The following is a 16,388-nucleotide window of genomic DNA, read 5'->3' on the forward strand; positions in this document are numbered from 1 at the left end:
CCGTGCTCGTGCTGGGTACGGCCGTGCTCGTGCTGGGTACGGCCGTGCTCGTGCTGGGTACGGCCGTGCTCGTGCTGGGTACGGCCGTGCTCGTGCTGGGTACGGCCGTGCTCGTGCTGGGTACGGCCGTGCTCGTGCTGGGTACGGCCGTGCTCGTGCTGGGTACGGCCGTGCTCGTGCTGGGTACGGCCGTGCTCGTGCTGGGTACGGCCGTGCTCGTGCTGGGTACGGCCGTGCTTGTTCTGGGTACGGCCGTGCTCGTGCTGGGTACGGCCGTGCTCGTGCTGGGTACGGCCGTGCTCGTGCTGGGTACGGCTGTGCTCGTGCTGGGTACGGTTGTGCTCGTGCTGGGTACGGCTGTGCTCATGCTAAGTAATTACCTAAGTGTAGTTACAGGATGAGAGCTAAGCTCATGGTGTTCCGTCTTCCCAGCACTCTGTCATATAACGCTTTGAAACTACTGACAGTCTTGGCCTCCACCATCTTCTCACCTAACTTGTTCCAACCGTCTACCACTCTGTTTGCGAAAGTGAATTTTCTTATATTTCTTTGGCATCTGTGTTTAGCTAGTTTAAATCTATGACCTCTTTTTCTTAAAGTTTCAGGTCTTAGGAAATCTTCCCTATCGATTTTATCAATTCCTGTTACTATTTTGTATGTAGTGATCATATCACCTCTTTTTCTTCGGTCTTCTAGTTTTGGCATATTTAATGCCTCTAACCTCTCCTCGTAGCTCTTGCCTTTCAGTTCTGGGAGCCACTTAGTAGCATGTCTTTGCACCTTTTCCAGTTTGTTGATGTGCTTCTTAAGATATGGGCACCACACAACCGCTGCATATTCTAGCTTTGGCCTAACAAAAGTCATGAACAATTTCTTTAGTATATCGCCATCCATGTATTTAAAAGCAATTCTAAAGTTAGAAAGCGTGGCATAGGTTCCTCGCACAATATTCTTTATGTGATCCTCAAGTGATAGTTTTCTATCTAGAACCACCCCTAGATCTCTTTCTTTATCAGAATTCTTTAAAGATTTCTCCCATAATATATAGGTTGTGTGGGGTCTATGTTCTCCTATTCCACATTCTATACCATGGCATTTATTAACATTAAATTCCATTTGCCAAGTGGTACTCCATATACTTATTTTGTCCAGGTCATCTTGAAGGGCATGACAATCATCTAAGTTTCTTATCCTTTCTAGTATCTTAGCATCATCAGCAAACATGTTCATATAATTCTGTATACCAACTGGTAGATCAATTATGTAGACAATAAACATCACTGGTGCAAGAACGTAAAACGTGGAGTACCCTGCGGTACTCCACTGCCCGAAACGCTTTGCGTAATAGTGGCTTTAGGCATTGTATGTACTAGCTCTATCTATAAAGCCAACAAACTTTGTAAAATATCTTTATGTATGTACCTTTACCTAAATAAAAATTATTATTATTATTATTATTACTTGTGACATTTCTCCAGTCCGATACATTGCCTCTGATTACTGCCCTTATTTTTCTATCAGTCAGAAAATTTTTCATCCATGTTAGAAGCTTCATCAGGGCTCTTGTAAACAGACGCAATTTTTTTTTTAAATCGTGGGCCAAATTCCCGGGTGTTAAGGGCCTCAGTATTGAGCGAGTTACCAAGCCTGACGCACGCAGCATGAGCTCACAGCACTGCTGTTCATCTTGTGACCACAGCATCGCCTAAAAATGCCATAATATACTTGTTCATGCTATTATGTAGCGATGATATTATTACAGAAGACCCCTGACTGTGACAAAACTAACCAGAGTTCTGATAAAAGCAGGATTGTGGTGATATTTAGCGCTGTGCTCCATGTTGGGAGGAGTAATGCTGTGGGAGGGAGGGTGGTGGCATTGTCTTCTGACTGTGTGTGGCCACCTTTTATTGACTGCACTCACCATACCAGCTTAGTGGTTCGCTATGGTGAACACAAATGTAGATACTTATATATAACGTGTGTATAGAGGGTATAAACAGCAATAGGAGTAGGTTGGGAGCCGCCATTTTGGTGAGAGGTGGCGTCGTCTGCATGACTTATTATGTTGTTTACTGGTGACCACTATGGTCTTTGGGCACCATACCAGTTTACTTGTACAAGTATGGTGAATAAAACAGGTAGATACTTATATATAATGTGTGTATATAGCGTAATAACACCACAAATAGTATTGTTGGTGGAGAAATATTAGTGCGTCTGGCCTTGAGAGCGGCCGCCACCAGCTGTGTGAGTAGCTATGTCTTTGTGCCTTTACTCACCATACAAGCTTAGATGTACAGTTATGGTGAACAAAACATGTAAATACTTATATATAACATCTGTATATAAAAGCAAAAACAGTATGGTGGGAGCAGAATGGTGGCAAGTCAGGTGAGGTGAGGGAGGGAGGGGCAGCCAGTGGCGGGCTGCCACTGCCACTCAGCATACCAACTTAGTGGTTCGTTATGGTGAACACAAATGTAGATACTTATATATAGCGTCTGTATATAGTGAATAAAAGCAAAAACAGTATTGTGGGAGGAGAATGTGGGCGAGTGAGGTGTTGAGGGAGTGAGTGGTCATAATCAGATATTATGTTCCTAACTCTGCTCTCCTCTCACTATATTATGCACTAATCTACCCCTATCTTAATTATGGTATCTGTGCATGGGGGTCTACCACTGCAAACCACCTTAAGCCTATCATCACACAGCAAAAATCTGCTATCAGAATAATAACTAACTCTGCTTTCAGACAACACTCAGCTCCCTTGTTTAAATCCCTAAACTTGCTAAATATTAACTCCCTCCACACATTCTCTTGTGTCAACTACATTTACAAAACCCTGTTCTTAAATGCAAACCATGCTCTGAAACTCTCCCTGGACAGATGTAATAGGACCCATTATCACCACACCAGAAATAAATATCTCTTTGATATCCCCAGGGTCAAACTTAATCTGTGTAAACACACTATGCAAATTAAGGGACCTAGACTATGGAACTCACTCCCTAGTGAATTGGAAAACTGTAAAACTTTTGCCTTATTTAAAAGTAAAACCAAAAAGTACCTAATTTCATCTTCTTAGTTTCCTACACTGAGCTTTAAATTTGCTCTGTACATAGTGTTACCCAATCTCCTAATTTTTATGTAGTATCAAACAACCTTATCATTGTGTTCATTGCTGTCTTCTTTTATGTGCTAGCCATATGCTGTATTGTGACTACTAATTTTTGTCAACTACCATTCAAGCTGTCATTGCAATCAATCTTATATTGTTTCTGCTGTATTGTGCCTAATAATTTTTGTCAACTACCATTCAAGCTGTCATTGCAATCAATCTTAGCTACCTATGTGCTTTAATATACTGTACCTACAATTTTCTCTTATCTTCTTTTTTTCATTCCATGTAACTGTTATCATTTTTTGTCTATAAATTTTGCAAGTGTTTACCTCCTTAAAATTTTCTTAGATTAAGGACCTGCCCGAAACGCTGTGCGTGCTAGTGGCTTTACAAGACTGTAATTACCATATTATGTATCCTCACATTCCTTATGTACATTCTTGTATATGCATAAATAAATAAATAATAAATAAATAAGTGACTGGCTGGTGTGTGGCGGTCACTCCTCGTTACTTTTTGACTCATAATAGCAACTTAGTGGTTCGTTATGGTGAACAAAACATACAAATACTTATATATAACCTGTGTATATAGTGTAATAACCGACAAAGTATTTGTTCACTGTTTGATGAACATAATTGAATCAACAATATGCACACCATATTTTTGAGTGCAGCGATGATTCACTCGTCTTATTATATAAATGCAGTATATCGCACTACACACTTTTGAATAATATTACAGCAAAAAAACTACGAAAAATCAGTCAGTGACATTGAAATAATTAGGTAATTATCTCTTTGTGGCAACTCTGGTGTGACAGCTGGCGAGCAACAGACCGTCTGGAACGCACGCTCAGTCAGCGCCTGTTTTTTGCCAGACTTCCCCGCCCTATAGCGGGCAATATATGCCACTTACGATTTTTTTATTATTTTTCCTATGATCAGTGAACACAAATTAACAGGTTTAGAAGAAAAAATTTTTTTTTTTTTTTTTGGTATGCGCCTGTGAATGACAAATGCTAAATAACCAGGCGCCATACAAGGGTTAATGAATATATTATTAAAATTATATACCATTTTCTTATTTAAATGGCAAACCACAAAAATTTAAGTTCATTACAAAAGAATGCTCACCTATAATTGTTCTCATATCTTCAATCCTCGATCCTTCGTGGTCTAGAAGGATCCTTGTGTACTTCTCACGATCTCCAGACGAGAGGTAAGGAAACACATCAAACTTCAATTTCTAAGAACAAAGAAAAGCCACACAGGAAAAATCATACTTTTACTAAAACTTACAACCAGTGAGTGGTTTTGGCAGATTCAATAATAATAATAATAATAATAATAATAATAATAATAATAATAATAATAATAATAATACAGTTGGGCCTCGATTTACGATGGTAATCCGTTCCAAGAGATGTACCGTAAGTCGAAATTATTTTTCCCATAAGAAATAAAGGGAAATGAATTAATCCGTACCCGACTCCGCAAAAAACCAGCGTTGAATGTAATGAAACGCCATTTTCTGGGTGAGTCCCGGAGGCTCCCCGGAGCTATCCAGGCTGAATGGATATGTATAACTTTCTGGCATCAGTCAAAGTGCTAGGAGTTCTTGCCTACCGGGGACCACGAGCTGGAACCTGGCCCCCTCAGAGAGGCACGAGGAGCAATGGCCTATAGAAACCCCTTTGTGATTGGGAGCATTCTATGTCTGCCATCGACCGGGACAGGCACCCAGAAAGGTAGGCGCCCCAAAACAAACCCCTATTCTGGTGAAATTATTGCTACTGAAAGCCGAACGAGTGGACAAAACTCCCCAAACAAAATTATCAAACTAGCATGACGTCATCACGTCGCCGCGCCACCGTCTGCGCAACCCCCCTCCCCAAGAGGGGGAAGGGGGAGCCCCAGACCCTCCACGCTGGCGATCCAACTGGCAGTTCTTAGGCTGGATGTCAAATACGCGAAAAACGCCGCCGACCAGAGGGAGGGAGGGATGCCGGAGAGCCTCCGGGACTCACCCAGAAAATGGCGTTTTCATTACATTCAACGCTGGTTTTCTGGGGGGAGCCCCGTCGACTCCCCGGAGCTACCTCCCCAAAGATAAGTAAAACAGGGAAGGAACCAGAAGGCAGATACCACACGTCCTAACTGAACAACCAAAACCAGAGACAAAACAAAGACCAAAACGAGAAGAAAAAGACCACCCAGGCCAACGACCAGGACAGCACCAAAACTCAAGAGTAGGCCAGAGGGGAACAACGCCCAGGACAGCATGTGGAATGGAGCAGAAGGAACCGCAATACTGAACACAAGCAGGAGTGGCTCTGCCAGCACCACCCAACATGAGGTGACAGGACAATCGCAGACGACGGTCCCAGAACAACCCCGAAGGGAAGACAAGCCAACCCTATCAAAGACCGAAGGACCCTTCGCAATGATAGGAAAACCACACGCTGCCCCCGAGACGAAACACGCAGGTGGGAGACCAATAACCTGGGACCTGTGTTCAGATTCGCAAAACGCGAAGCTAAAAACAGCGACCCCGCAACCCAAAGGAGCAACATAACCAGCTCCAGCAGGGAAGAATGAGACACGCATCCCCGAGGCATCTAAGAGGATAACTACCGAGGACGAGAAACTGCAGGAAAGCAAACACACCCAGTCCGGAAAAGGAACAAAGAAAAACTGAAACCAGGACCGGAACCCAGCAAACCTGGTTCCAAGAAAAGGAACCAGGAAAGCAGGAGCGGCAGACCGAAAAGTCCACACCCCCACCCCACAGACAGCGCAACCCGAAGCCTGCAGAAAACCACACACAAATCGCAGGAACTCGGTACCAAAATGGATCACCGGAGAAGGCCAAAAGCAGGACGTGGAACATGGACAGAGGCCCACCGGAGCACCAAACAGGATAACCAAGAAGCACTGACCCCAGACACACAAAAAAGTGTAGCATGGGGAGGAAAAACGGAAATAAGGAAGGAAACCACGACTACGGCCCAAGGAACGGCTGGGAAGTAACGCACATGACCAACCATAAAATGTGAAGGAGTGTGTACATACCTGAGGGACCTTACGGACAGCAGTGTGCAGTCAGGCACCGAAGATAGGCAAGGAAAGTGTCCAGACAGGGAAAAAACCCAGGGGTCGACAACGAAAACAAAAGCACCAAAATGCGGGGCAGAGCCCCACAGGACAACAAAGAACAAAAGATGGACAAAAAAGGCACTTAAGACACATGCAAGGTGACCAAACATCACACCAAACACCCCAGTCAGGAGCCATCGACGCAATCCCGCCAAGCGGGGAAGAGTAAACAAGGATGGAACAGTGAACAAGGGTGGTGGAGTCAGTAGAGTATCCCAAGAAGATACTCGCTCCAAACGCATGAGCCTAACCAGAGAAGCAAAGTTCTCCAAAGCACCAACGATGGAACTCAAACCATTCCGTACGTCCAAGGAAAAGTCCTGCCAACCTGTGGAGAACTGTGAGGCGGCATCCTAGCATATAACCAGCAGAGTAGCGAAGAATAACGAGACTACCTGCAAGTGTGGTCTAGAACAGACATGCGAGACACCGTACCGACACTCAGAGCGCCCAACCCGCACCATTGCCCGCCAAAATATCACCCGCAACTACTAAATATGCAACAAAAGATAAGTAGTTCCTTAGTGTTTGTGTTTATTGACCAATCCCCACGAAACAATAGAAACTGGGATAGTGGCACAAGCCACCCTTGTGACACATTGTGAGCACGAAACAACGGGTATAAAAGGGATAAGCACAGAATCAGGAAAGACCGGAGGAATGACCTGCACTGTAATAGGCCCGGTGACATGCGGAACCAATTACCACGTAACGTGGTGGTGGGGCCCCACAATTGGTGCAAGGGTGGGTTGGACATGTATGTGAGTGGGAATGGATGGTAAGAAACAGTAGCAACCTCGCACAGGCCAATAGGCCCTTCGCAGGTCCACTGTACTTATGTCCGTATGTTTGTACACACAAGGAGACACAGACACTAAAAGAACCTGATCAATGTCAGAGGGGAAAGGAAGCGAAAAGCACCAAGAAGCCATGTGGAGGAGGCAGAAGCCACCCACAGGAGCAAACGTGAAGACAGAGCCCAGAAGGCTCAGGAAACTGCACAACCGTCAACTGACAGGAGAAGCGGGGCCCAAGAGCCAGAGCCAACCCCCGCAAGCACAACTAGGCAAGCACCCCACCAAAAGTGAGAACCAGCACTAGGCCGACAGAAGTGCCAGACAAGACATCACCACCTGCAGAGCAGACACACGACTGTGCCACAACACAGGCGAGCCAAGTAACATACCAGGAGCAGCGCTAAAGGTGTGACCCAAAGGCATGCAGACTCGAGGCAGTAGGCATAGTATGTACCGTTACCTGAATAAAATGTGAGGTCGAAGGAGAAATACGGCCAGAGGTGCGCGCCCTGCAGAAGACAAAGCAGTACAGAGGGAGAACAAAGTGACACCCCCAGATATAAATCCAAAACACCCTCAGCATCCAGAGGGCCATGACTGGAGGGAGAAACGAGCAAGCCGCCGTAGAAAACCACGAGAAACGGCGCGATCACACGAGCATACCGCCCGTAAACAAAACGCACACGAGGTACGAAACGCACCACCCGTCCACCGGGAGGCGTGGCTCGTACACCAGGCGGACACACAAATCGTACACACAACGTACAGACATTGTACAAACACCAGGAAGGCGTGCGGAACGAAGACAAAGAACGCCGAAACTGGAAGTAGAGACGACGCGAAAACAAAACAAGGCAAAAACGAAGCAAAAGAAAACAGATGATGGAAGGGAACCAACAAAATGGAAACCACATCGAAAATCAACAGACGTTTCAATAATATTGGAAGGTAAGAAGAGACTCACGAACCAACAAGAACGCTTTGCCCGAAACGAATGCCCGAAACGCTTTGCGTAATAGTGGCTGTAGGCATTGTAAGTACTAGCCCTATCTATAAATTCATCAATCTTTGTAAAATATCTAGTACGAATGTACCTTACCTAAACAAACATTTATTTTTATTATTTATTTAGAACCACGACAAGCACCCCAGACCAAGGAACTTGCAGGTACAATGATACGAAACGGTTGAGGCACTATGTACTAGGCTGTTATGACCCTGGGTTCCTCAGTGGAAACCAGAGGTCAAAATTGAGCTAACTAAACTACCTTTTAGTAGGGGGATGCATGGCGAGGTGCATTTGTTTGTATCTTCCCTGCCAGACGTAAGACTATTCTTGTTTCTCAAAGAGCATTTAAAGACTGAGCTTGGGGTTGATTATTAAATAATAAAATAGGCACCAACTATGTTTACTAATACTTTCTAATCATTTGTAAAGTAAACCTGAATAAACTTGGGATAGGAATGCTGTACGATTAGTTGAGTAGTCTGCTGGCAGCGAGTGAAATGAGGGAGGAGAGTGGAGACGCTCTCTCTTCTCTGACTGGCGTTCGTGGGGATCAAGACTTTTCTGAGCTGCTCTGCACTCCTCTACCTTTCCTCTTGCTTATTTCCCTTACTTTAAGTTCCTGTACCATTAAGTTAAGTCCTGTGTTTTTTAAGTGTGCCTACTCTGGGTTTGTAAGATTGGTGGAAACCTTGGGGTAGTATTTGCCAGTGTTTTGGGTACCCATTAGTGTTGTGTTGTGTTAAGGTACCACGTGGGCTCACTACCCCTAAGCTGCCCAAGCTTCAAGTGCTTCACTGGTAGTACTTTACCCTAGCTTGTTCTCGGTGTAAACCTTGTATCCTGCTTATGTGGACCAAGGCTTTTAACGTAAGATAGTGTGGTTAAGTAATTATTACTATTGTTATTGGTGTGAATGTATATGGGGGGTTGTTAAGGGGTTAATAAATAAGTAAGTTAGTAAAGGAGTATCCATTCTTCCTGTGTAGGATATCTATGATCAACCTCTAGACTGACATTGTGTAGCCAATTAATATTCACTGTGGATATTTTACTTGGGGGCTGGGCCTTTTAGATCTCCCATATTTGATAACTCTTAATGCTAACTACTGCCCCTACATCCATTTATACTAGATCCCCCATAGTACAGACACCCATTTTCAATATAGGCCAAGATATAAATCCATCAATGTTTGTTTCACACCTTGTATGGATGTACCTTACCTGAACACTTGTTTTTTTTTTTTTTTTTTTTTTTAACAGCATCGCAACATAAGAGCGAAAAGGGTAAGGAAAAGGGGGTGAAACACACCCCCAGGAAACGGGACCGACAAACCCGAAGGAACACGGAACCGAACCCAGGGAGGGGTATACCCGAAAACAACAGGAACACAGAGAGAAGAAACAACCCCACTGAGGAACTGCCAGCCCCACACCAAAGGTACAAGGACCCAAGAGGGGCAAACGGGGCTGAGCCCCCCCAGGCAACCCCTCCCTAACCCCGGGAACCTCTACGGCATGACCCAGGGCCGAGCCGCACCCCCAAAGCCCCAGCTTAACAAGGAAAAGCCGGGGCAGCCGTGCAAACACTAATGAAGGGAGCCCACTGGTCAGACCCATACAGCACGGCTGGAGGAACCGACTCGAATGCCTCCGCCGCCACCCCGGAAGAGGAAAACCCCCGAGACCACCCGAGTCTCAACCCAACCAGACCCCGCCCAACCCCGAAACCCACCTATGGTTCGGAGCAGGAAGCAAGGGAGGAAGTGAGTAGAACAGAAGGGAAGGAACAAGAAGCGGAAGGAGCCAGAGCCGAAGCGACCCCCACCCCCAAGTCCAGACCCCAACCACCAAAACGGGGCAGCCTCGGGACATCCGGGGCCGCAAACCAAGAGCGTTGCAGCAACACACACCCAGCAAGCAACGCTGCAGCCGCCTGCACCCGATTATCAGGACCAGTGGCCTGGGTGAAGGAGAGCGCCTACCAACAACAATCATCGGACGAATCCGGGTCACAAGAACAAGGACCCAACAGGCAGCATGGCGGAGGCACAACCGGTGAGTGTCACCCTGAGACAAGGGGACAGATCAACCGTCAAACTCGCAGGACGCGAGGGGGACTCCGGCGACATACCTAGAGGACCACGGAGCCCCCGTGGGGTTTCCCAGGGCCCTTAGCCTTTGGTACACGCTAAGGGAAGCCCAGGCAGGGTACCGCAAACCGGCGCCCAAATCTACCAACAAACTGCTAAAGCTGAACCCCCGGGACGTGTTCACTCACGGGGGTCAAGCGGGGAGTATCGCCAACAGAAGAATTAGAAAGAAAATCACCTAGAACAGGAAGGGGGACCATAGTAAAGGCAGACCCCCACCAGGCAAAAACAAAAACAAAAGAAAAACCCCGCAAGAGGACAACGTACCCAGGCGGAACAGAGCCGGCCGCTGTTAATGGTGAAAACTAGCTGTGCAGTACCTCGCGCCCCTACCAGTGATAAAAACTACCACCTACCCAGAGACAAACCAGGGGAACAAAACCCCAGCCGACTCGAAGGGCGGCCCAGTACCGAGCAGTAAAGGACACAGCGGAGGCAGAACCCAAGGTGACTTGTGGAAGGTGGCCCCAAGCCCCAAGGGCAGTACTTACAGGGCCCCTAGGGAAGATAGCCCTAGGCACATGCAGCCAGAGTACTGTGGAATCTCACTCCTGGCTCACACCCCACCGGTAGAGACAGTCCACACCACAAGGCACAGAACTGAAACAAAAACCGGAGCCAGAGGCAATCGACCAGCCAGTATACCATCAGCCAAGAACTGGCAGTTGGATTGCCGGTGTGGAGGGTCTGGGGCTTCCCCTTCCCCCTCTCAGGGAGGGGGGAGGGGGGAGGTTGCACAGGCGGTGGCGCGGCAACGTGATGACGTCATGCTAGTTTGATAATTTTGTTTGGGGAGTTTTGTCCACTCGTTCGGCTTTCAGTAGCAATAATTTCACCAGAATAGGGGTTTGTTTTGGGGCGCCTACCTTTCTGTGCCTGTCCCGGTCGATGGCAGACATAGAATGCTCCCAATCACAAAGGGGTTTCTATAGGCCATTGCTCCTCGTGCCTCTCTGAGGGGGCCAGGTTCTGGCTCGTGGTCCCCGGTAGGCAAGAACTCCTAGCACTTTGACTGATGCCAGAAAGTTATACATATCCATTCAGCCTGGATAGGTCCGGGAAGCCGACGGGGCTCCCCCCAGAAAATTAACTTTAAAGTAAATTTTATACCTAATTCACCCAAATCTTCACTACAAAAGTATGTACAAGTTATTACCTACATTTACTGACGACTCCTATTCGCGTATGGAAGATGGGAGAGGAGGGGGGGGGAGGAGGAGAGGTGCTATTGTTTGGAAGGAGAGTCCCCTTCTATTAAAACATCAGGCAGTGATGATTTCTCTGGGGTACACTCTCTCCTACGTTTTGCCTGCATACCACTAGGTAGAATGTGGTTGAGCCTGGTTGAGGTTCACTGCTAGTTTGTCTCACTAAAAATTTGTCTACAACACTTGTTTTTCCCTTTGTTTTAACATTTGTCTGTAGTGATGCTTCACAGTGTCATTGAAAAGGTTAAGGCAATGGCGTATTGCAGCTTGATTTAGGCGAGTCGTTTCAGCTATAGTTTACAGTTCTTCACATGCTGCATGCCCAACCACTTGGGCTAGACAGTAGAGCGACGGTTTCGCTTCATGCAGGTCGGCGTTCAATACCCAACCGTCCAAGTGGTTGGGTCCCATTCCTTTCCCCCTGTCCCATCTTAAATCCTTATCCTGACCCCTTCCCAGTGCTATATAGTCGTAGTGGCTTGGCACTTTCCCCTGATAGTTCCCTTCCCTTCCCATGCTGCAAACATTTTCTTAATTTTTGAGGCAGGGATATTCTGTACTGTCTCTATGGTCATCCTCACTTGTGTTTTCATATGTTGAACCTTACCACTGACTTTCTTGGGACCCATGGCATGATAAATAATCAGTTTTATGTTTAAAAAGCAAAAAAACACACCCGAAAAATAGAATTTCTTATAAGCATGATTGTCATTAAGCAGGCAGCTGTAGTAAACTGAGGCAGGTCAGCTCGCGCGACTGGTCGACCCGAACGTGTATTAACAAATATCGTTAGTCGATGACACTATCGTAGGTCGAGTCACATTTTCCGATCAAATTTATATCGTAACTCGAGGTGCCACTAAAAAATAATAATAATAATATTATTAATACACACAGAAATCACACTAACATGATATATATCAATGAGAAAATTCACTGGGGCTGTGAGGCAACGTGAATCTGTGACCAAGGCATTGTCAGCCACATTCCACCACTGTACCACTGTGGCTTGTATAAGTCATACAACCGGATTTCTACTGAAATTACAGGAAGTCTGGAGGCCCTTACTGAAGCCAGTCCAAGATTTTATGTATGACCCACAAGCACTTGGGTGGAAGAGCAAAGTGGTCCCACACCACTTAAGATACCAATTCAGATTCAGATACCGCCCCAACTTCAGATACACACAGAAATCACTAACATGATATATATCAATAAGAAAATCCACTGGAGCAGTGAGGCAACACCACATAGTCCTACACCATACGCCCCACAGGTTTAAGGTGTAGAACCACTTTGCATTTCCACCCGAGTGCTTGTAGGTCAAGCGTAAAACTTGGACTGGCTTCAGAAGGGGCCTCCAGACTTCCTGTGATTTCAGTAGAAATCCGGTTGTTTGACTTTTTCAGGTCAGCGGTGGTACAGTGGTAGAATGTGGAACCTGTGACCAATGCATTGGTCACATGTTCGCGTTGCCACACAGCTTTAGTGGATTTAATAATAATATTGATTTTACAGAGAACCTGATTAGTGATTCCATAGATGTTTATATTATTTATATATAGTCACTTATCATGGAGTGTCAAGCATACCTTAAGGTTCCAAAGCTATAAAATTAAAAATGATAAATAATAAACCTTCCATAACTTAAATATTAAAGACCAGCGAGTATTTTGACATTATAAATACCAAAACCTATTATAAATCTATTACATTATTAATTAGAGATTAAAATGGCCCAAGTCACATTGAAATTAATATTTTTGAAAAAAAAAAAAAAAAAAAAAAAAAAAAAAAAAAAAAAAAAAAAAAGCGTTGAATGTAATGAAACGCCATTTTCTGGGCGAGTTCCGGAGGCTTCCTGGAGCTATCCAGGCTGAATGGATATGTATAACGTTCTGGCATCAGTCAATGTGCTTGGAGTTCTTGCCTACCGGGGACCCAGAGTCAGAACCTGGCCCCCTCAGAGAGGCATGAGGAGCAATGGCCTATAGAAACCCCCATGATGTTGGGAGAATTCTATGTCTGCCATCTACCAGGACAAGCACCCAGAAACTATTGCTACCAAAAACCGAACGAGTGGACAGAACTTCCCAAACAAAGATTAGCAAACGACACACAGAAATCACAATTGCGTGACGCATCAAATGAACAAATCCACAAGGGCCGTGACGAGGATTCGAACCTGTGTCTGAGAGCATCCCAGACGCTGCCTTAATCGACTGAGCTACAACATGGTCAAAAGGAGTTGAAACCGAAGTTCTACTGAACTTACTGGATCCTGCAACCTCTCCGAGGCACAAACCAGGGTTTTACACAACTTCCCCCACGCACTCGAACCATGTCAATAAGCTGTTCTCCCTCTTCGCCCTTCATTACACACAGAAATCACAATTGCGTGATACATCATATGAACAAATCCACAAAGGCCGTGACGAGGATTCGAACCTGCGTCCAAGAGCATCCCAGACGCTGCTTTAATCGACCGAGTTACGACATGGTCAAAAGAAGTTGACACCGAAGTTTTACTGAACTTACTGGATCCTGCAGCCTCTCCGAGGCACAAACCAGGGTTTTACACAACTCCCCCATGCAATCGAGCTATGTCCTCAGTGCAGCTGAGGGAGAACGGCCTATTGACATAGGTCTTGGACTTGGAGGTTTCCAGGGCAGACCCTGCAACTAGAAACCTTTAGACGCTTTGGGGCCGGAAGCAAGGAGGGAGGAACCGGATGCAAAACGGAATGGGAACGACTAGGAGGGGCGGACGGAACCAGAGCCGAAGCAATTCCCACCCCAAAGTCCGGATCCCTATAACCAAAACGGGGCAGTCGCAGGGCATCTGGGGCCGCAACCAACCTGGCGCGTTGCAGCAACCTAAATCTAGCATGAAACGCAGCAGCTGCTTGCACCCTCATATCAGTATCAGTAGCTTGGGTGAACTGGAGCACGTACAGACAACAAACGTCGCACGACTCCGTGTCAAAGGAATCACTGACCCAACAGGTAGCATGGCGAAGACACAACTGGCGAGTGTCACCCTGAGACAAGGGGAAAGAACAATCTTCAAGCTCACACGAAGCGAGAGGGAACTCAAGGGTCACATCCTTCGAACCACGGAGCCCCCCGTGGGGTTTCCCAGGGCCCTTAGCCTTATTAACCCGATAAGGGAAGCCCAGGCAGGGTACTGCGAATTGGCGCCCAAGTCTACAAAACTGCTAAAAGTTGAACCCCCGGGATGTGTCCACTCACGGGGGGCCAAGCGGGGTATACAATACCACCAAAACACAATATAATACATATATACCCCACAACAGCTAAGGGGAAACCATAAAGGCAGACAATAAAAACAAAAGAAAAACCCTGCAAGAGGACAACGTACCCCAGGCGAAAAGACCCAGCCGCTATAATTGGTGAAAACTAACTGTGCAGTACCCCGCGCCCCTACCAGTGATGAAAACTACCCCTACCCAGGGACACACAACGGCAAGAAAACCCCAGCTGACCCCAAGGGCGGCCAAGTAATGAGCAGTAAAAGGCACAGCGGGGTAGATCCCAAAGTGACTTGTGGAAGGTGGCCCCAGGCCCCAAGGGCAGTACTTACTAGGCACCTAGGGAAGGTAGCCCTAGGCGCATGCAGCCCGAGTACCGTGGAATATTACTCCTGGCTCACACACCACCTGGAGAGACAGCCCATGTCACAAGACACAGAACCGAGACAAGAAATTCAGAGCCAGAGGCACAAGACTTTCCCAGAATCACATCAGCCAAGAACTGAAGGTTGGGTCGTCAGTGTGAGGGTCTAGGGCTCCCTCTTCCCCCTCCTGGGGAGGGGGGGTTTGCACAGACAGCGGTGCGGCAATATGATGACATCATGCTTGTTTACTATTTTTCGTTTGGGGAGATCTATCCACTCGTTCGGTTTTTGGTAGCAATAGTTTCACCAGAATAAGGGTTCATTTTGGGACGCCTACCTTTCTGGGTGCCTGTCCCAGTTGATGGCAGACATAGAATGCTCCCAACCACCTTATACATATCCATTCAGCCTGGATAGCTCCAGGAAGCCGACAGGGTTCTCCCCAGAAAATCAAAATGTATACATTAGTTTACCTCAATGTTGCATACAAAGATAGCAACAAAATCTACACTACAAATTTGGAGGAGCAGATAAGAGTAGCAAGAACACTAATTTAATGGAGATTATCCATAAAGGATCTTACTACATAGTTCTGTGTGTGCGCGCCACCAATCAGGTGTTTGAACATTGCCTCCATTTTACTGTGGCTGCCACACAGGTTACACTTGAAGTACGGCATTCCGGTTTCAGTCTCTCTGAGCTCTTCAACATTTTGAAGACCTGTAGAAATAAGGAATATTAAAATAAAATGGGAAGATAGATAAGGAAGCAAGATTTGTGGCAGGTGGAAAAGGAGAGTGGGGAGAGAAGGGCAGGGGGGGGGGCAGGAAAAGAGGGGAAAAGAGAAAAAACCAGCGTTGAATGTAATGAAATGCCATTTTCTGGGTGAAGCCCGGAGGCTTCCTGGAGCTATCGGGCTAATGTGTGATATATTAGACCAGGGCATTAGTCTAAGGAGTTCAACCTACCGAGGACCACGAGTCAGAATCTGGCCTAACCCCACAGAGAGGTTGCAGGGAGCAATAGCCCTGGAAAACCCCCATGTGGTTGGGGGGTTTTCTTATGTCATCGACCAGGGTTAGGCACCCAGAAAGATAGACATAAAACAAACCCTACATTGAAAGAAAATTACAACTAAAAACCAAAAAGAGAGGTAGAACTCCCTCCAAGTACAAGGAAACAAAAAACAAGTGAATGTCACACTCCACTGCCGCACCGCTCATCCACGTAGCCCTCCCCTCCCCTCCCTGGCTACCCAGCACTCCAGTTAGGAAGTTAAGCATCAAACAACGCGGAACACCG

At 46.4% G+C, this 16,388-nt stretch overlaps 1 protein-coding gene across 3 annotated transcripts in view; it reads right to left on the minus strand.

The window, feature by feature from the left end:
* LOC123769568 (uncharacterized) overlaps positions 1–15,810 on the minus strand; it is a 270,062-nt gene extending 254,252 nt beyond the window's left edge. For all 3 annotated transcript variants that reach the window (XM_069308837.1, XM_069308840.1, XM_069308839.1), the window contains exons 1-2: positions 15,670–15,810; positions 4,264–4,375 (exon numbers count right to left, since the gene is read on the minus strand). In XM_069308837.1, the coding sequence (XP_069164938.1) occupies positions 4,264–4,375; positions 15,670–15,765 (208 nt within the window). In that variant the 5' untranslated portion in view covers positions 15,766–15,810. The remainder of the gene's footprint in view (positions 1–4,263; positions 4,376–15,669) is intronic.
* Positions 15,811–16,388: the final 578 nt, after the last annotated feature.

Source organism: Procambarus clarkii, chromosome 63 (assembly GCF_040958095.1).
Source record: "Procambarus clarkii isolate CNS0578487 chromosome 63, FALCON_Pclarkii_2.0, whole genome shotgun sequence".
In the NCBI taxonomy this organism is placed as follows: Eukaryota; Metazoa; Arthropoda; class Malacostraca; order Decapoda; family Cambaridae; genus Procambarus; species Procambarus clarkii.